Source organism: Macaca nemestrina, chromosome 4 (assembly GCF_043159975.1).
Source record: "Macaca nemestrina isolate mMacNem1 chromosome 4, mMacNem.hap1, whole genome shotgun sequence".
NCBI lineage: Eukaryota > Metazoa > Chordata > Mammalia > Primates > Cercopithecidae > Macaca > Macaca nemestrina.
In genome coordinates this window covers 99965073-99986289 of record NC_092128.1, presented here as the reverse complement: position 1 = coordinate 99986289, position 21217 = coordinate 99965073, and the positions used below count along the sequence as shown (strand labels likewise).

The window sequence follows — 21217 nt, the reverse complement described above, 5'->3', positions numbered from 1 at the left end:
TGGTACATGGCAGATGCTCAGTAAATACTTGTTGCATAAATAGCCATTCAATAAGCATTTATTATGAGATCCCTATACGCCAGCCCCTGGGCTTGGCACCAAAAAAATAGAGTTAAATTTACATGATCCTCCTTCTACAGTATGGTAGGGGAAGAGAGACAAGTGAAAGACCTTAGAAATATGAGAAGCAGCAGCACATATATATGCTCAGCATAGAGACGCTGGAGCCATGCTGCGTGTGTTTGAACCTGAATCTTATTAGTCCCTATCTGTCAGATCTTTGCAAGTTGCTTAGCCTCTTTGTGCCTCAGTTTTCTCATCTGTGAAGTGGGGCTATGATCCTCACAGGGATGCTGCCAGGATACAGGAGAAATATAAAGTACCTGGCACAAAGTAAGTGTCAGGAAGTGCAGTAGAGATTAAAAGGTTCTGTGAGAGGACTCAGAACAAAGAGTGAGGCATAAAGAAGGATCAGTTCTGGAGACAGAAGTGGGGACTGTCAGGAAAGACTCCAAGAGAACAGGTGGCCCTTGAGCCTCTTAAGATGGATTGCATTTGCCAGGTTGTCAGTGACAGGAAAGACAATGGAACAGTGTAAGTGAAGGCCAGGAGGCAGGGAGTCCCATCAACAGGTGACAAACGTGGGGCAGGGAGAATATGATGGAGGGACTGGATACAAGAGATGCTAAGGAGGCCAAATCTACAAGTTTCAGGGGCTTAGTAAGTGTGGAGTAGGAAGGGAAAATGTCTGTAATGAGGACAGACAGAAAAGCAGGTTATGGGGCTTTTTAAATTGCACATTAATGACTTGTGTTGTTTAATAATTCTTTCAATAGTTTTCTTTTTAATAAACAAGTAATTATTAGGAGAATGTAGTCAGTGTCATAAACTGAATGCTTGCATCCCCCTGAAATTCTTATGTTGAAATCCTAACCTCCAATGTGATAGTGTTAGGAGGAGGGGCTTTTGGGAGATGATTAGGTCATGTGGGTGGAGCCCTCGGAAATGGGATGAGTGCCCTCGCAGAAGAGACTCTGGAGAACTGCCTTCCTCGTCCCACCATGTGAGGACACAGTGAAGACACAGGCCCTGTTTATGAATCAGGAAATGGGTTTTCACCAGACACCAAACCTGTAAGAAACAAATTTCTGTTGTTTATAAGCCACCCACTCTGTGATGTTTTTGTTATAGCAGCCCAATTGAACTAAGACAGTCATCTAACTTGTAAAATAGCATTTTAGATTTTTATATCACCTTTCAAAAGAAATATGCATTAAATGCAGAAAATTTGGGAACTTCTGTTGGGCACTAAAACAATAATCACTCATAATCCCATTTACTGCAATAAGCACCCCATTTCAATCTTTATCTTTTCCATTTAAATCTTTATCTTTTCCATTGTTTATATTAGTATACATTTTAATTGCAAATATGGGATCATATGGTATCCACTGTTTTGCGGCTTTATTTTTAAAAATTAAACATGAATATGATTATATTCATTCAATATTCTTCTACACGTTCAATTTTAATGGTTTCAAGTACTCCACTCTACGGATGTATCATAATTTATTTTTATCTCCTCCCTTATGTGAATGTATAAGTTGTTTCCAGTTTTTTACTATTACTGAACATTCCTGTTGATACATCTTTGCCCACATCCTTGATTTTAGTATCCATTTTAATGTATTTTATCCGTGTAACCATGTTGAAGTAGGGAGAGTAAGTTAAATACACAATGTAGTTTATTGTACTTTGCACAAGAATTAATCCAGCCACAGCTTCTTGGTCCCCCCACCTAGGAAATGCCATGTGCCTGCCCCATGAGAGACAGAACAAGGTTGGAGAGGCCCATTTGAAGTAGGGAGTCCTGCCTGGCCAGTGCTTCCAGGGAAGAGGCACCTGGACCCCTTCAGCAGCACTCCCTGGACCCTGGACAACCTGGATCCATGCAACAGCCACAGCAGGGCCCAAGAGCCCGCGAGGTCTCCACCCTCACCTGTGGGAGATGAGGCAGCAACCAGCCTGAGTGGCAAAGTCACCCAGCACCTCCCTTAGAGCCCTACTCAGAAAATGGGAGGAGAAGCACATTTGGTGACAAGGCCAGAACCTATTCCCATCAGCTCCTTGATCTTCGTGAATCAACAGAAGAAAATACAAACTCCCAAAGCTCCACAACTGGATTTCATTATGCATCATTTATTTCCTTGGGTTAGGCATTCCACTTCTCAGACTGCCACATGCCACTAGCTCATGCTAAGCCAGAAAGGACAATGACAATGGGAAGGAAAAGGAGAAGCAAGATTAGAAAACTCCTTCATCTGAGGTGGCATGCTCCTACCACGGGGGGCCACTGTGAATATATCAATAGGAACAGGTGGTAGGAGGAGAGGAGCCACATCGTTTGTCCTCTGTGAGTGGAGAAGGGAAGGGTGGGGGAAGAGTTAGGATGGTATCTGAAGGGGTCTACACTTCCTCAGAAATACAAGAGCAGAATTAATCAACCCAAATAAGAAGAGCACTGCTACTCTCAGGCTGCTCATCTGGAAGACTGGACTCAAATTCTACAACTGAAAGAGCAGTAACCTTCCAAACACTTTTTGAACTGTAGCCCAAAGTCCTTCATTTCTAACTCAAAAAAAAAGCTTTTGGTTGCTTCTTGAAATTCATTCTTGTAAAAGACCATGACCTATTTATTCTGTCCTTGCTATAATAGTGGATACCCTCTAGACAAGATCTATGCTTTCCATTCATTCACTTGTTGGGTCATTCATTCATCATCCATTCATCACATATTAATAACTATTCTTGGTGGGTAATCTATTCTGTGCAAGACATTGCATTGCCAGGTTTGTGCATATGGTAGTGAGCAAAACAGACATGTCCCTCTCCGCACACACTTCTGGTCTTGGAGGGGAACACAATTAAAGAAGCAAATAAATTATTGAGTATAAAGTGCAATGGAGGAAATAAATAAGGTGTCTTCATAGAGGCTAACGAGGCAGATCTGCTTAGCATGGTTATAAGAGGCATCTCTGAGGAGAGAGCAGAACAGGGCTATTATCCACCCAACTATTGAATTTTCCTCCTGGGCACACAGGAAGACTACATGCCCAGCCCTTCACATCCAGGTGGGGCCATATATAAAGTAGCCCAGGTGATGTTGTTCATTCCAGGCCCAGCCTACACAATCCTCCGCGCATTCCTTGTTTCTCAGCAGGTGACTGCAGAGATCCCGCTAAGGATTCCGAGAAGGCACCAGGGGAAAGAGAGGTCACCAGCTGGAATGGCTTGGTGGCTGTGTGGAACAAAGCAGAATCCCAATTCCTATCCCTAAAAACACACACACACACCCAACCACCTTGGACTGTGACGTGAGGGACACATGCTTTATTGTTTTCAACCACTAGGATGATGGGTTGTGATAGCACTTAGACTCTTCTGACTAACAGAGGAGGAAGGGTTAAGCTAAGGCCTGAAAGATGGGAAGAAGCTGGTTCTTGGAAGATCTGGAATAAGGGTATTCAAGCCAGAGGAAACAGCATGAGCCAAGGGCCCACGGCAGGAAGTCTGAGGAACGGAAAGACAGCTGGAGGAGTGGGAGCTGAGAGAGTGCAGCATAACATAAGGTAAGGCAGGAGAGACAGGAAGGAGAGAAAATGCAGGAGCTTGCAGACAACAGAGTTTGGATTTATTCTACATTCTCCATATTTTTCCAACTTCTTTGACGCAGTTATTTGTATGCCAAGATACCCAGTAGACACTATTAGCTGATTTATTTAAAATGACCAAAATCCAGAAAGATGCAATGCTAAATGCATAAGCTTTCTATTGCTGCTTTAATAGATTAGTACAAACTCAGTGGCTTAAAAACACATGAATATCTTAAATTATGGAAGTCAAAAATTCAAAATAGGTCTCATTACGTTCAAATCAAGGTGTTTTCCGGGCTGGGTTCCTTCTGAGCAACATCACCTGGGCCACATTCCACATGGCCCCAATTGGATGTGAAGGGCTGGGCATGCAGACTTCCTGTGTGCCCAGGAGGCAAATTCAACAGCTGGGTGGAGGCACTAAGGAAGAATCTGTTTTGTCCACCTTCCTTGACTCCTGGTCCCTTCCTCTCTTTTTCAAAATCCAGCAGCAGAGCATCCTTCAATCACTCTCTGATTCTCACACTCTGCTTTCCCTTAAATGGGCTCTTGTGATTACACTCGGCCCACTCAGATAATCCAGGGTAATTTGCCCATCTCAATCAAGGTCACCTGGTTAGCAATCTTACTTCATCTGAAATCTTAATTCCCACTTGACATGTAACAACATATTCACTGGTTCCAGGTATTAGACGTGTTTGCAGGGACCATTATTTGGTTCACCACAGTAGGAATGCCATTACTTGTAAATAGACTCCTTTTATTCTTTCCCTTCACACTGGGTGATTTGAAAGATCTGATCTCCAGAACAAACTGAACTTACTATGTAGTTACTGATAGATAATGATTCCATTAGCTTTTTTTTAATTAGGCTTTTAAAAATGTATAAAAGAGGCTGCAGACCCCTAAAAATATCTGAAGTGATTGTAAGTTGGGAACCATCAGATTTACAGACAACTGAGCTTCTCAAATCTTAGTTCCCTTGGTCTGGTTAAATGATTGAGCTGAAGGGGAATCAGTGAACACTGACAGGATCTATCCAGGCACATCTCTTTCCTGCTGTCCCCAAAATGGGAGGTTAGGGATGCCCTCTTGAAAATGTCACTGTAAGAAAATCATACCCTTAAGAGGAAGGAGGCTTGGACATTACCAGTCACATCTTAAATGCAGAGGACTAATTATTCCACATGCTTCACACCTCTGGATGGAAACACTCATTATTGTGTTAGAGGACGGAAATCTGGCAACTCTGCAGAATGCAAATCACCCAAAGCCATTCCACTCAAGCGGGCCTGATTACGTTCGCTGTCAGCCCTCAAGGATGCTAACAAAGCTACTGGGACAGGAGGGAGTTCATGGCAATTCTTACATATTGATTACACTGGATTAAGTGATTTGTTACATTTAAATAATAAACAATACACTTGAAAAATCACCTTGGACACAAGATTCCCTGGACATTTGTTCTTGGGGGTGAATGTGTCACCAGGCAAGGATATAGCAGTTCATTCAGCATGTGCTCTACCGCCTTGGGCTTTAATACTCAGGGTCCGCCTTTCCTGCCACAGCCCCTCCTCTCAGTTTATATTCATCTTCTGACCAATAAGCACTCTCTTAAGTGACACCTCACAAAGGAATTTTGCCTTCCCATCACATCTCTTCTTCTACATTTGCTGCTTTGTGAATCCTCTTTATTATTTATTAAACAAGCAACTCAATCAGTGCATTCCTCCTTTCTTTTGCATGATGCCAGTGCCTCCATTTTCAGAGATACTAATAATTAACTTCCTAGCAAATGCCTACCTTGACTGCAGTTTTTAATCTCCAGATATCCTCTGAGGAAACTGATAAAGCAATAGAATGCTTTCAAGTCTGCTTCTTAAGACACAACCAGTTTAGGGACCAAAGACTTATTGCCTTACACTGTGCACTATTGAGTAAATCAATGAATAATCACATACCAGCTTCCATAACAAATCCTAAACAGGCCCTAACTTATGACAGGACAGAAAGCAAATTATAGTATTGGGAACATCCTGAGACACTTGTCTGACAATGATTGTGCATTTGGCCCACAATCTTTACTGCTTCTCCTTCAGCTACACCATTCGAGCAGACCTAGAAGTGAGCATTCTAGATATGAAACACAGAAATCTAATATACTAATAAAGATTCAAGTAAACATGTGTTTAAGTTTGGATGGGGAGAAGGAGAGGGAAAGAGGAAGGGGGTGAAGGGGTAGAAAGAGGGGAGAGTGAGAGAGAGAAAGGGAAAGGAGGAGGAGGAGAAAGATGAGGAGGAAGGAATGGGAGGACAGAGGGGAGGAGAAAGGAGAGGGAAGAAAGATTTACATATAAAATAGATGTACTTTCTTATTCAGAAGAGTAAAATTTGGGCCCAAAGAGTTACTTTCTGGGCAGCCAATGTGGCTTTCTGCACAAGTAAACTTTATCAGGCTTTTCATTCTGTGCAATGCCAATCAAACAGCTAACTCTACAATTGCTTTGATTACTAGTCTCTAAAAATTATCCAGCTATTGACTCAACTTTCCATTTTATCATGCTTAAGAGTTAACAAATGCAAATTTCCTTCCAAATTACAAGCTTTGTAATAATTCATGATAAGTATCAAAACTAAAAAAAAAAATTGATCTTTATCATAGAAGAGACTATCCCTGTTAGAATGCTGGATGCTGAATATTTTATGACTTAGAGCATGTAGAATATGGACAGCAGGTGAAGGGATGTTTTCTCCATGCCATTTCTTTTATTCATACCTAATGGGGTTGCCTGACATAGTAAGAGCTTTAAAAAAATATTATTGGATCAGGATCTTTTATACCTCTTTGAAACTTTATAAATACTCTTCTTTTTCTGGAATGATTCATGAGGTCCTCAGAAAAACACCCCTTTCCCCGGCAACAATCACTGGGAATTTCCTGCCTGCCTGTCGTATCCTCTGAGCAGGCAAGCGCTGGCTGTTTAGAGCTCCTTTCTTGGCCACTGGAAATCTGGAGGCTCACCCTCCCTTCAGTGTCACTTTCCCCTCCAAGTAGCTCTCCAGGACAGGATCTAAGCTGATCCCATGCCAGCTGACCTTGGGGCCTGGCTCACATCTGGTTCACGGGAAACAGACATATCCTCCCCCCGGACAATTTCTAGATACCCAGTCATCCCCTAAGGCCACAGTCTCAGAGCAACCTGCCCTTTAGATTTTTCAGAGTGAGTCAGGTCTCAGTCTATTGTAATCTCCAAAATGCGGATGACACTTATTTAAACCATTCAAGAGGTCCAGTTGAAGCTTCTCTCTCTGGGCATGGGGCAAGAGGCTGGCATCCCCCTATATCTTCCTTTCTGGAGACGGCGAGATTTAGAACATAGCACACAGTTTGCTCCAATATTCTACGTGGGTGAGGGCTTAAGAGTCACAAAACCAGTTCATGTGCAAATCTTTGCACTCCTGCAAGGGGGTCTTGGACCAAATTCTTAAATGGCACATTTAATGTATTGGGTCCCAGGCAAAACCTGTATTAAAACATTTCCATTTAACATAGTGTTAAGAATACTCCATTTTATCCTAAAATATGGAATGCTAGAGTTCCAAAGCAGATTCATTAGGACAGTTACGGTTCACTTGAGTACATTTTACATTGTTTCATGGTGTTTGGTTATGAGGTATCATCTCTCTCTACAATTACAATTTGGCTAAGCCTCTCTGAATATGTTTATTTGCTCCTTCAGTCATTTTTGGTTTCTTAACTCTCAGCTACGTCTCACACCATATAAATCTCCTGGGGTTACCAAGGATTAGGCTTCAGCAATCTGCAAATTGGGTTGGCTCTGTTCTGTCTCTAATTTATGTCCTCTACTCTTCTTGTACTTCTACTGAACCATGGGGTTGAAACATTCGAATTAGGATATTGTTAAGTACTAACTCCAGTGGCTTCTTGTGTGTTTTTCATTTTGTCCTTTTACCCAGTGACCCTAACTTATTCAATCTGCCAAAGACACTGCTTTAACTCCTTTTTTTTTTTTTTTTTTTTTGAGATGGAGTCTCACTCTGTCGCCCAGACTGGAGTGCAGTGGCACGATCTCGGCTCACTGCAACCTCTGCCTCCTGGGTTCAAGCCATTCTCGCGCCTCAGCCTCCCAAGTAGCTGAGACTACAGGCTCACACCACCACACCTGGCTAATGTTTGCATTTTTAGTACAGATGGGGCTTCACCATGTTGGCCAGGTTGGCCTCAAACTCCTGACCTCAGGTGATCTGCCAGCCTCAGCCTCCCAAAGTGCTGGGATTACAGGTGTAAGTCACCATGCCTGGCCCGCTTTCATGACTTCAGAAAGAAGGAAATAAACAAAAGAGCAGAAAACTAAGAAATGGATTATCTTCTGCTTCAAAGTCTTGAGCCCTGGTGTGATTTGGAAGGATAGGTTGAAGTGATCCAAGGCTCTGAAGAAAGTCCTATAGGCTAGGGGAAGCTAGTCAACGGATGGAGGTGGCGGAAGGGTATTAGATGTTGGGGAGTCCCTAGGGAAAGGCCCTAAACTCCACCCACCTCCAGGCAGATCCTGAGAGGAGTGAATAATAACCTCCCAGGTGGAACTGGCCAAAAAGAGGGAAGGGGGCACAGCATGTGCCTGTGCTGGTAGAGTCGGGGAGGACAGGGAGGTGTCAGGGTGGATACGTCTGCTTGGTGTGCCTACGCCAATAACTGAGACAGCCCAGGCGGGCCCTAGTGCCCCAGCACATCACAAGAACAGGTGAATGATTCCCGCAGGCCCCAAAGGCAGCACATCAATGGGAATAAGGCTTGTGCAGCCTGCCAAGTTTCCTTCTAGAAAGAAGGATGATCCATATGCATCAAGTATATCATGAAAATAACTCAGAGAGAGCCAGACTTTAAGCTGTCTTGCTGTGGGGAACGTGGGCCAGCACAACAATGACTAGGGAGATGAATGGGGACAGGGAAGGAGACGCCAGCATCAATGCACAATTGGCAAGACACAGACAGCCTGTTGCCTCTGATGTGAGGTACTGAGTGAGACCCCTGGAACCTAGATGGACCTGGAAGATGGGCAGGACTGGGATCTGAGCACTCTAAGCTGAATACTATTCCATCACATGTGTATACGTGTGTATAATGGAACAGCACTTAGCTTGAAAGAGGAATGAAATTCTGACGTGTGCTACGACATGCTAAACTTTGAAGACATATGCCAAATGAAATAAGCCAAGCATAAAAAGCATATGATTCTACTTATATGAGGTATGTGGAGTAGTCAGTTCAAAGACAGAAAGTAGAATGGTGGCTGCCAGGTTCTGGACGGAGGAGGAGAACGGAGAGTTATTGTTTAATGGGTACAGAATTTCAGTTTGGGAAGATGAAAAGGCTCTGGAGCTGGATGGTAGTGATGGCCGCATAACACTGTGAATGGACATCAAACTGTACACTTAGAAATGGTTAAAATGGGGCTAGGCACAGTGGCTCACATCTGTAATCCCAGCACTTTCAGAGAATCGCTTGAGCCCAAGAGTTTGAGACCAGCCTGGGTAACATAGGGAGACCCTATTTCTAAAAAAAAAAGAAAAAGAAAAAATTAAAAAATTAGTTGGGTGTGATGGCACATGCCTGTAATCCTAGCTACTCAGGAGGCTGAAGTGGGAGGATCACTTGAGCTCAGGAGTTTGCAGCTGCAGTAAACTGAAATCACTGCACTCTAGACTGGGCAACATAGCGAGACTCTGGAAGAAGAAGAAAGAAAAAGAAATAAGAAATACGAAGAAAGAAGAAGGAAGAAGGGGAAGAAGGAAGAAGGAGAAGAAGAGGAATAAGAGGAAGAAGAGGAGAAAGAAGAGGAAGAAGAGGAAGAAAAGGAAGAAGAGGAGGAGGAGGAGGAAGAGGAGGAGGAGGAGGAGGCAGTGGCGGTGGCGGAGGCAGCTAAAATAACATTTATGTTATGTATATTTGACCACAATTTTTAAAATTACGCTCTGCTAAACTGTAGCTCTAGAGATCACTCTGTTAGAAAAGGACAGCCACAGGTCAATTCGAAAGGCTGAGTGTCCTTACCCTTGGAGTCCTCCAGCCTGTGACATTAGGTCCCTCCCTAGGGCTCCTCTGGTTTTGCCCATGTTCCTCAAGGGGAAGTGCATCTCACAAATTTCAGTGCCACAGATAGATGGAATGGTGTTTTGCCTCCTATCCCCAAAGTGGCCAGCTTCAGTCTAGCTAGGGCAGCAGATGGCTTCGATGAAGACAGTGGAAATATATGTTTAAGTTGGAATTTCTGTAAATTTTTTTCCTAGACAAAAAAACCCTCAAACATGGACCTATTTGAAGAGAAAGGGGGAGGAAATCTACCACCATGATAACAAGCACTTCCTTCTGTACAATGTGTTAAAATTCAAAGAGTGCTATCATTTTAGTGCAATTTTTTGAGATTACGTAGGGTGAGTAGTATAATTCATATGCCATAGATGAGATGAGATGAGGCACAGCGATGTTAAGAAACTTGCTAAGGTCGCCTAGCCAATCAAGAGCATGAACAAAGACTTCAGCCCAAGTGCGTGGAGTCCAGATCTGCAGCTCTTTACAATGTACCAGGTTCTCCATTCAGAGAAGGATAAGAGGCATCCTGAGTGGGCTTGGATCATCTAGAGTTCAGGACACAACAGAAAGGCCAGGAACATCTGGGACCCTCTTTTAGGGCAAAGCACCTAGTGCTGCACTTAGATTCCAGATGAATCCAAAAAACTGTGTGTGTGTGTGTGTGTGTGTGTACCTGTTTGAGGCCCTGCTTTCAAATATTTTGGGTAGCAAAGAGTAATTTTTAAAAGCATTCTATAGAAGAAACTAGAAACTGCTAGAAAAACATAAAATAATTAAATTTACCTCATTTAAGGATGCATGAAGGAAACCATTGTTAGGGTTTCCTGAGCTGACATTATAAAAGCTTTTCTTATCACAAGCTTTTTAAGAAAAAATGACAAAGGACTTTCTAGACCCTGTGTTTATTAGGGGACTATACAAATGACAGTATTCAAAACAATTACAAATTTTAAACTTGTCATTTATATGTTTAATAAAACATTATACCTTTAATTCTCAAAATTGACTAAAAGAAAATGAAAAGATACTCATTCAATTTCTGAGAATTTTCATCTTATGGTTATTTCATACATATAAAAATAAACACTTTTAAAAAATATTGCACATGGTAACATGTAGCTCTAAGGAATATCATGTTTTACGAGATAAGCTCATTCCTTTCCTGTGTTTCATCAAATGCCTACAAATAAATCACATCTTAAATGGGGGTGAAGACTAGGTATACTTGCTGCTTAAAGAATTCCTGAAAAAAGGGGCTTTTGGAAAAGATTTCTTTTGTTATTCAAATAATCACCTGCTAATTTATCTGCTTCATTAATTCAGAATTTCATGTTTTGGTGTTTTTTGAAACAAGGAAACTTTTTAAGTCTGAAAACTGAATCATTACCTTTTTTTAGCTTTACAAATTTGACCCACCATATCATTTTGTTGACTCAAAGTATTACGCTGCATCTTTGGCTATTTTGAGCACAATTAAAAGTAGAAAATAGCATCACTCAAAATTGGGAAGAAATACAAAAGGGCAATGTTTTCCCAAGATTGTCCATTCAGAAGCCAGTGTCAAAGGCCCAGGGAGGCATTCCTGCCCTAATGAACTACCTGACCCCTTGCCCCACCTCCTCTCCCCAGCTCACTTTTGTTTCTCACATTTCACTAATGGCCAAGTTCTGTCTCTTCTTTCAGGGTCTTTCTCGTCTCACCCTCACCTCCTATTTTCTCTGAAATGCCCTGAAGGCTTCAACACCTCAGTTGGTCTATTGCATCCGGTTCCCTCATCCTACACTCTGCTTACCGTTGCTTCTGCTAGAAATTCCACGTTCCTCAGCTTGACATGTAAGACCTTCCGCAATCTGGAAGGTCCTGCTAGCTGGCTTCCTGCCTCACAGACTGAATCCCAGGTTCCACCCTGGAACAGAAGAGGCCAGGCTCCTCCCCACTGCAAAGGGACCAAACGTCCATGGCTCCACCCCGTGCTCCCATCTTTCTTCCCAGTCTAATTTGCACTCAGTACCCTGGCCCTTCTGGGTTCCTGCCTCCAGTTTTTTCCTCTATGTTACTTTCTCTGTTTGGAATCCCATTTCCCCATCCCCGTGGTCCATCTCCAAGTTGCTTCATCCTCCAAGTCTTCCCTGATTCTCCTCCTTGGAAACTTACGCTTTTATCTGTACTCTCATGGAGAGTTGTCTACTTGTTTCTTAAAATGCTTTCTACATCATCAGTTATTTGTTTCTATCTCAATCTTCCATGCCTTCTATGTAATAGAAGCTCAATGGAAATACAGGAATTATGGGATACCAAGCAATATTAGTAACCTCATTTCATAATTGCATTACTTTTACAAGTCAGAGTTCTGAGTCATGTACATTAATAATAATAATACATTACATCCATGTTGTGCTTTCCAAAACTATTATCTATTATCTCAAGACCCCTGACAAAGGTGACATCCCCATCCCTATTTGATGTATGAGCACAGTGAAGCAAAGAGCTAGCAAGCAGCGGAGGCAGTGTTGCTGGATACAGTGAGCAAAAATTTCTGAAAGTACTAGAACAGAAAACACTCCCAAAAATGAAGCTCAACCCGACTGCACATCCTTTGTTAAGGTCTCCAGACAGCACTGCCTATGGGGTCAGGAATGTCTTGATTTAGGTGCACCATCATGAACATACATGATAAACAAGATTTCAGTGAAACCAGACAGTACATTCCCTTATGACAACAGAAATCACTATGGATCAGTACTGGTTATGTTCCTTAGTAAGAAAGCCAAGTAGAAAGGGGTCCCCAGAGGAACTCCAACCAGCCTGCGCAGTGGGAGCACGGGGTGGAGCCGTGGGACGTTTGGTCCCTTTGCTGTGGGGAGGAGCCTGGCCTCTTCTGTTCCAGGGTGGCACCTGGGATTCAATCTGTGAGGCAGGAAGCCAGCTAGCAGGACTCTCGCTCTGCGGAGTCCCTGCTTCCCCTTTTTTCCCTTTTTGCCCAATAAATTCCATTTTGCTCACCCTTCAAAGTATCTGAGAAAAAATAAGCGGCCTTTGTAAAAATAGTTATCCTTGTGCACTTTACGCAAATAAGCAGGCCAAGTATAAAACTAAAGTCTATTTTGCAAACAACTTAGTCCTATCATAATTTTTTTTTTTAACAAAAATGAGGACTGGAGACAGAAATTATGTTTCAAAACTTATCATACATTTGTCATTAAATTCTAAACTCATTAATTGTTTTTAAGTTTTTGCCTAACATTTTTAAACTAACCTGCTTGTTCCTGTAAACCAACCGGCAATCTCCCGCTGCAGCTCAGAAGGAACAAAAGGGATAAGGCATTTAAAAACCTGGATCGATATTCTAGTTCTAAGCAATTCTCCTGCAAATCCTGCCAGGTGATGGGAATAAATAGGATGCCCAACACTCGGAGGTTTCCTTTTTGGGAAAGTAAAACCAAGGGAGCTAACGAAACCAAGCACTACGCACCGAAAACTCAGCAAGCATTACTGTAGCCACCAGTTACCCGGGCAAGTCACAAGACATTCTTTTCTATCCCTTGTTGGAGAAGGACTCAATTCCACAGCTTCCCCTTAGCATGTGGCTTATAAGGAGTCCATGCAACTGCCACCCACCCCCGCCCAAACACATTTTTGTCCCCAACTTAATTCCAAGCTTCGGGTCAAAGCCCTGGTCGCGGGGAAGGGGGGACGGGGGAAACTGGAGCTGAGAAACCCAAAGGCAAACAGTAACCTAGGTTAAAAAACAGAGCACAGGTGAGCATGGCTAATTCCTGCTGATTAAGCCACGACTCTTCTTCCATAAATAAGGGTCGTGCTACTACCTATAGCATAAATGAGGTCTAGGGAACTCCAAGGCTACTAACAGTTGCGGGGATAGAAACATAAATGAGAGCGAATCATTCTTATGCTTTAGGCCCCCCTGCTTCATAGGTGAAAGCCGCTTTGGCACCCACAAGTGGTGCCTGCCAAGGTCACCAGGCCTCGGGGATGCAAGGATGGAAGAGGGAAAGCAGGCAGGGGCTGTGGGAGGTGGGGAGGGAACCCAGAAGCCCAACATGCTGGCAAAAGGGTAACGTTTTAGTACCAGCCGGGCTTTTAGCCGCCCTCTCTCTCTGCAAACTGCTAAAAGGCCTCGGGATTTTTGAGTTGTCCTTACCCTCCCCAACCTTGTTTCGTTTTAATACATGTTTTCTAATAACCTGGTTTGCCTCTGCTCTACTTCAGACCATCAAACTCCAAATGATCACGCAACCAGAGCCTCAGCTGGTGGCCCCTTCTTCCGGGGACCCTCAGATCGGTCTTGAGGGAGCTCTGACTGCCATTTCCCCAAAACAACGCCCCCTGTCAGCAGGAGGCTAGGATGGGTCTTGGTCCTTATCCCTATTTTTTGTTTTTTTGAGACGGAGTCTCGCTCTGCCGCCCAGGCTGGAGCGCAGAGGCCGGATCTCAGCTCACTGCAAGCTCCGCCTCCCGGGTTTACGCCATTCTCCTGCCTCAACCTCCCGAGTAGCTGGGACTACAGGCGCCGGCCACCTCGCCCGGCTAGTGTTTGTATTTTTTAGTAGAGACGGGGTTTCACCATGTTAGCCAGGATGGTCTCGATCTGACCTCGGGATCCGCCCGTCTCGGCCTCCCAAAGTGCTGGGATTACAGGCTTGAGCCACCACGCCCGGCCGGTCCTTATCCTTTCTAACTGCAGTCAGATGTACTTCTTCAGAGAGGGGTATGAGACAGCCAGGTGTAAGGGGCACCAGAACACTAGGAGACTAGGGTGGAGCCACAGAATTAGTGCTCTTTGCAGGGGGGAGGAGCCTGGCCCCTCCTGTTCCAGGGTGGAACCTAGGATTCAATCTGTGAGGTGGGAAACTGACTAGCAGGAGTCTTGCTCCGCTGAGGGTCCGTTTCCCCTTTTTTCCCTTTTCACCCAATAAATTCAATTTTTCTCACCCTTCAAGTGTCTTCGAGCCTAATATTTCATGGCCTTGTAACAAGAACCCTGTCTTTACCTGAACTAAGAAGAAAGTCCTACAACATTAGAATAGATCCCCTTTCTTAATCCTGAGGAGCCATTAACAGAGCATCTTCCTGGACTTGCTCAGCTCCCAAAGGCAAATCTCCCCTCCAGTCAGGATCCTGTCATAGAGGTAAGTTTGTGCATGAATTCAGGCTACAGGCAAAGTGTTTACCCATAGGAAGTCACTCTGTACCTCTGCAAGACAATTCATAGTAAGTTCATTACACATCTGGCTGTAGTTGTGCCCTTGAGGACTGCTAAATAGATTTAGAGCACTTTATCTCTTCTGCCCCTCGTTTTTCCAATGGTGTACACATAAGCCATTAGAAAGAAGCACTTTTAAAAAGCATTCAATAAAAGGAAACCCAGCCCTATAACATGCAAATACCTTCAAGGCCAAAGCTAACTGAGTCTGTTTGTTAGGCAAATGAAGCTAACTGAGTCTGTTAGGGAAATGCTCTCTTGAAGGTACCCTTCCTCCTCTCTGGAGTATCTGACATCTCTATTGTTTTACTCCACAGCACTCAGAAACTACAAGTCATTTACCCAGTATCATTGAGAATCCTTACAAATACAGCATTTTAGCATATGCTTCAATAAAACACATTAGATATAGCTAGAATTTTTAAAAGGTGATTACAGCCGGGCATGGCGGCTCACGCCTGTAATCCCAGCACTTTGGGAGGCTGAGGCAGGTGGATCACTTGAGGTCAGGAGTTCAAGACCAGCCTGGCCAAAATGGCGAAACCCCGTCTCTACTAAAAATACACAAAATTAGCTGGGCATGGTAGGCGCCTGCAATCCCAGCTACTTGGGAGGCTGAGGCAGGAGAATTGCTTGAACCTGGGAGGTGGAGGCTGCAGTGAGCAGAGATCGCGCCACTGCACTCCAGCCTGGGAGACAGAGCAACACGCAGTCTCAAAAAAAAAAAAAAAAAAAAAAAAGGTGATTACACATAGACAGACCTTTCACTTTTTAGAGTAATCCTGGCCTAGGGCTTCTCAGCTACAATCCATATTTCTCTAACATGGACTATTTCTAGCCTGTGGTGCCCACAGACAGCTCAGCTGCCAAGATCGCATCAACTCTCCTTCCTCTGGGACCCAATGCCCAACATCTCAGGCATCAGTGAAGCCTCCCACAAGACCCTGCTGGCTCAAGACCCTTTGCCAATTTGCCTAATCCCTTCTGCTGGCAAAGGCAGTAATGCCACAGAGGCCAGATCTGCATTAGTCAAAAACTTGCTTATCAGGGGCTCACTTAGAGCCCCCAAAAGCACTTGCCTGCTCTTACTAACAAATATTGTGAAAAGAAGTAAGTAGGCTCAACAGACAAGTCTCACTGGGATTTGACCATGCTACCAGATGAAAACACTGGTAGAAAACACCTCAATAACCACAAAGCGATTTCCTCACAGCTCTGTCTCTCTCTCTTGTCTTTTTTAAATTAAATTTTATTTTATTTTTATAGATGGGTGGGCTTGAACTCCTGTGCTTAAGTGATCTGCTTGCCTCGGCCTCCCAAAGTGCTGGGATTACAGGCGTGAGCCACCATGCCTGGCCCTGATTTTTTTTTAAAGGGGTTGTTTCCATTTCATTACAATTCTGAGTGCCTTCAGTGTCCAAGGCATTTTCTAGGTGCTGAAAATACCAAAAAAGTATGATATAATCCTTGCCCTCAATGAGTTTATGATCTGTGTGTGTGTGTGTGTGTGTGTGTGTGTGTGTGTTCACAGCTTAACTGAGGGATATAGTTGGCCCTTCGTATCCCTGGGTTCCACATCTGTGGATTCAACCAACCACAAATCAAAAATATTTGAAAAAAATGGATGGTTCCATCTGTACTGAACATGTACAGACTTTTTCCTTGTCATTATTCCCTAAACAATACAGAGTAACAACTATTTACATAGCGTTTACATTGTATTTGGTATTATAAGTAGTCTAGAGATGATTTACAGTTTATGGGAAGATGTGTGTAGGTAATATGCAAATACTATGCTATTTTATACAAGGGACTTGAGCATCCATGGATCTTGATATATGTGGGGGGTCCACGGAACCAATCCCCCCAAAATACAGAGGATGACTGCCCTGTGGCTTGCTTGTTCTAAGGGGCATAGCCCACAGGGGGAGTCCATGAGGACTGCAAGGGTCTGGGAAGGCTTCACACACATTTTTGCTGGGCCTTGAAGGGAATGGAACTTCAGCAAGCAGAAACAGAGAAGGAATTTTTGAGGAAAAAAATATATGTGAGAACAGGCAGGGAGGGGATGGTGCTGTGTGCACTCAACGTGCTGACACGCTTGGGGAAAATAAAGTGGTGACCTGCGACATTGCTAACTGGACAGTAGGCCTCAAAGACAGAAAGAAGAGATTTGCTGCATTTTGAGCAGAGTCTCTCAGGTCCACACTTTCAATGCTTCTGAATCAAACGTGCTGACTTAAGATCTCAGCTGCTCTGATTCTGTCCTTGTCTTTCAATGTGGCATAAAAATGGCACCTTCTTGCAGTTACAAGGCAGGCACTAAGGACATACGCCCAATTTACAGTTCTGAGAAAGTGTTTCCGTGGATACAGAAAGGCTGGCAAAATAAGAAAGGCATGCCACCTTCCAAATATTTGTTTTTGTTCCCAAACACCCCTGTTTTTCCCAAATCATATAACTGTAAGAAAATTATGAATCTTTTAAATCCCTGTACAAAGACTCCCAAAAGTATTTCTTCAAGTACCCTACTAGCAGTATCGTGAATATTCATTCATTCATTCATTCAACTAATATTTACTATGCACCTATCACATATGAGGCACTGTTCCAGGTGCTGGAGATATGACAGAGAACACAACAGATAAAAATTCCCACCCTCATGGAGCGTATAGTCTAGTGCACAGAGACCGACAATAAATGAAATAAATACATAAAGCAGATAGTGAGATGTGCTGGGGGAAACACTGTGGGAAAGGAGCGCAGGTGGCACCTGTGCCTTTCGAGTACGTGCTTGAATGAAGAGAGGGACGGAGAGCCATGCAGACAGCTAGGAGGAGCGCATTCTAAGCAGGAGGCACAGCAAGTGCGGAGGCCCTGAAACACACCCAACCTGGTTGCAGGAACTGCAAGGAGGCCTGCATGTCTGGAGCTGAGTGAGGGAAGGAGAGAGGAGTGCAATGTAAAAACAGAGAAGTAACAGTGACCAGAAGTCTGAGGGAGGAGAGTGCAGTTTGTGGAAGCCAGAAGAGCACCTTCAAGGTGGAAGAAGTAATCAACATTCGCAAGTGTGGCTGAGAAGCCAAATAAGGCAAGGACTGAGAGTGGACTGTGGAGTTAATATTGGGGGGTGGGGGGCATTAGCTGCCCTCAGAAGAAAAGTGTAGGTGGAGTGAAGGGTCAAAGCCTGATCATCGTTAATTCAGGGGAAAATCGATGATGCAGGAGTGAGAAGGGGCCATTGTCAGCAGGACTGAGGGGACGAGGTGGGAGGGAAAAGGATTTAATGGACTAGTGAATGGGGCTCTTAGGCAGCAGCAGGGACAATCACCTTCAGAAAAAGCAGGGAAGGCAGAGCTTCTGGGCCTTGAGATTGGTAGCTGCAGACGAGTGCTGCCGATCCTGACTCTCTCCTGACAGCTCTGTCTTTGCAATGGAAGCGGGGAGTGGGGCGTGTGGCAGGTGAAAAAGGCCCAGCATGCAGAGGCTGGCTCTGAGTGCAAAGACAGAGGAGTGACATCATCTGACTTACATTTTGGAAGCTCCCTCTGGCTTCTGGGTTCAGAATAGACTGAAGAAAGGCAAGAGTGGAAACAGCCAGTTAAGAGGTTATTGTAATCCATGACAGATATATTTTTCCCCCAAGACTAGGGTGTTGACAACAAACTAGAAAAATATCAGATTCTGAACACATTTTGAAAACAGATAAAGGTGGAAGAGTCAGTAAAGTGCAGGGTGTTTTACTTTACCCCAAACCAATACAACAAAACCAAGAGATGTTATTACAGCATTGAAACCAAAATCAATAACATTTCAGTTGCTTTTACTGACAACGATCCAGTGTTTAACTAGCAAATATTCCAGAACTGTGGCAGTATCAATAAGTGATGCCAGTGAATACATAAAAATCTGTTGGTATTGCAAAGCATTATAGAAATGGAAGCTGTAGTTAAAAGCAAGGCATCTGTGTCTGTTCCAATATGCCAATTGGCAGGGGTGAATCAATAAATCACAGAAGTAGTGTAGAAAAATATTTCAAGCCTTCCAAGATCAAAGAATAGATTGTAAAATATTAACTTGATGTCCTTTTAACTATTTTTTCTCAATATTTATTAGTGTTTGACCTCCCTTGAAACCTGAGTTCCATTATAAGCTCTTTTGGTTAATGGATTGAAAGGTTGTTTTGGAGCACTCCTGCTTCCCTAAGTATTTTCTATTCTCCAGTGAAATACTATTAGTCTGCATTTTACAGTAATGCTCCTTAGCATATCAAAAACACGCATCTCTGTAAGGGTGCTGGCCTGTCTCTCGCTCCATCCTCTGCCCCCCATAACTACATGTATGTAGATACTCCTACAGATAAAGTGTGGATGTACAAATTTGCACATGATGGTAAAAGTGTCATAAAATCCTCCACCCCTGGTGGTTCATAAGGCCTAGTTTAAACATATTGAATTAAATATTTAGGGCTTGCAACAGCCAAAATATACAAGGAGCCAAGTCCTTCTCTTCGTATTTATAGCAGGCAATAATACAAAACTTCCAGGAGAGTAAAGGGCAGAAGTCCTTCCTGCTCTTTCCCTATCTCAGGTTTAGCTTGGAAAGCATTCGGTGCTAACTTTTGCTACACAGAAGCTCTGTGCCATCCTAAAGGGTATATAGGATAGATTCATGTAAGAATCGTGGCAGTTTTTGATCAAACAATTCAACTTCTAGGATTTAATACTTAAAACAAAATTAAGGATGTGCAAAGATTTAGCCACAAGAATGTTCATTGCAGCATGGTTTATTAGAAAGAAAAACTGGGATCAGCCTAAATATCTAACAATAGCTGACTGGTTAAAAAAAAGAAAGTTCCATCCATGCAACTGAACTATGCATAGCCATTAAAAATAATGTCAAATACTTAAAGATACAGAAATATGTCCATGGTAAAATTTGAAATAAAATTAATATGAACAGTCTGACCACATTTAAAAAGAAAATATATATTTACATGTATATATGTGCATAAAAGGCAATCAGAAGCATTACCTTTGTTACAGTAGGGAGTCAGGCAGACACAAGCAGGGCAGGAGAACCCCCCTCCACCCTCAACCAAGAATGTTAGGAGACCATCAGGTGATGGTCAGGCAGTTGTTAATCTGTCTCTCTTAAATAATAATTGGTTGCAGCCGGTGCCAGGGAAAGGCTGTCTCCCAACAGATAGAAAACACCTGAAACTGGTGATCAGCTGCTTCCCAGTAAGATCTTAGGAGTTGGGTGAGTGGGCCCAAGCATGCGCACTACAAGGCAAAATGGTGGACTCTAACTGGTATATGACCTTCCTCTAGAAACACTCCACTGGTAAGGAAAAGCACCTCAAGTGAGCATGCGTACAACTCCAGTAAACACATTGCACCTGCAGCCCCTCCCAAGTGCTGGCAGGCCACTGTGCATGCGAACAACCCACCCTCAGGGAAGAATAAGGGGAGAAGAGATGCAACCCCTGGAAAGCATGCCGACATATAAACCCCAAGTCAACAGTCTAACCACACAATCGAATCTCTCAAGTCTACTGCTTGGCCCTTCTCTGAGTGTCCTTTACTTCCTTTGGTTCCTGCTCTAAAATTTTTTAATTACCTTTCACTCTCACTCTAAAACTTGCCTTGGTCTCTCACTCTGCCTTATGCCCCTTGGTTGAATTTTTTCTTCTGAGGAGGCAAGAACTGAAGTTGCTGCGGACCCGTATGGATTCGCCGCCACTAACACTTCTAAATGTAGGATTTGCAGGCAGGTCATCCATTTTGCTCATCTATACTTTGTTCTAATTTGTCCATAGATATCGTATTACTTGTGTAATTGGCAAAGTACCAGTAAAACTTACTAAACATTATTCATGGTGGCACACATGTCTCACGGGAATACTGCCTGGCCAAACACAACCCCTGTTGCTCCTGACTTTGCTGGCTTTCTAGATATGTGGCTGTGTGTGAATCTAAGCCCTAAGATGGCCCAGAGATGGTCTTCCATGAATCTCTGACAGTTTGCTCAGCAATCAGGCTGACTATATTCTTCAGATATCAAATGGAAGGAAATAGGAACAGCAGCAGAGATTCACAATCCATAGAACCACAAGGAACAGAGCGATAAACACAAGCTTCAAGGGGGATGTGCCACAGTGTTGGGTTCCTTTGCCTAAAAGCAAAAGGGGCTGTTCAGAGACAAAATGTAGACAGAACATCTGTT

At 43.4% G+C, this 21217-nt stretch overlaps 1 protein-coding gene across 7 annotated transcripts in view; it reads right to left on the bottom strand.

Moving 5' to 3' along the window:
- Nucleotides 1–21217, bottom strand: part of LOC105475787 (chimerin 2) — a 314261-nt gene that overhangs the window by 201725 nt on the left and 91319 nt on the right. For 2 of the 7 annotated variants that reach the window (XM_011731279.3, XM_011731282.3), the window contains exon 2: nt 18522–18560. The exons of the other annotated variants lie outside the window; for them this stretch is intronic. In XM_011731279.3, the coding sequence (XP_011729581.2) occupies nt 18522–18560 (39 nt within the window). The remainder of the gene's footprint in view (nt 1–18521; nt 18561–21217) is intronic. 7 annotated transcript variants of the gene reach the window in all.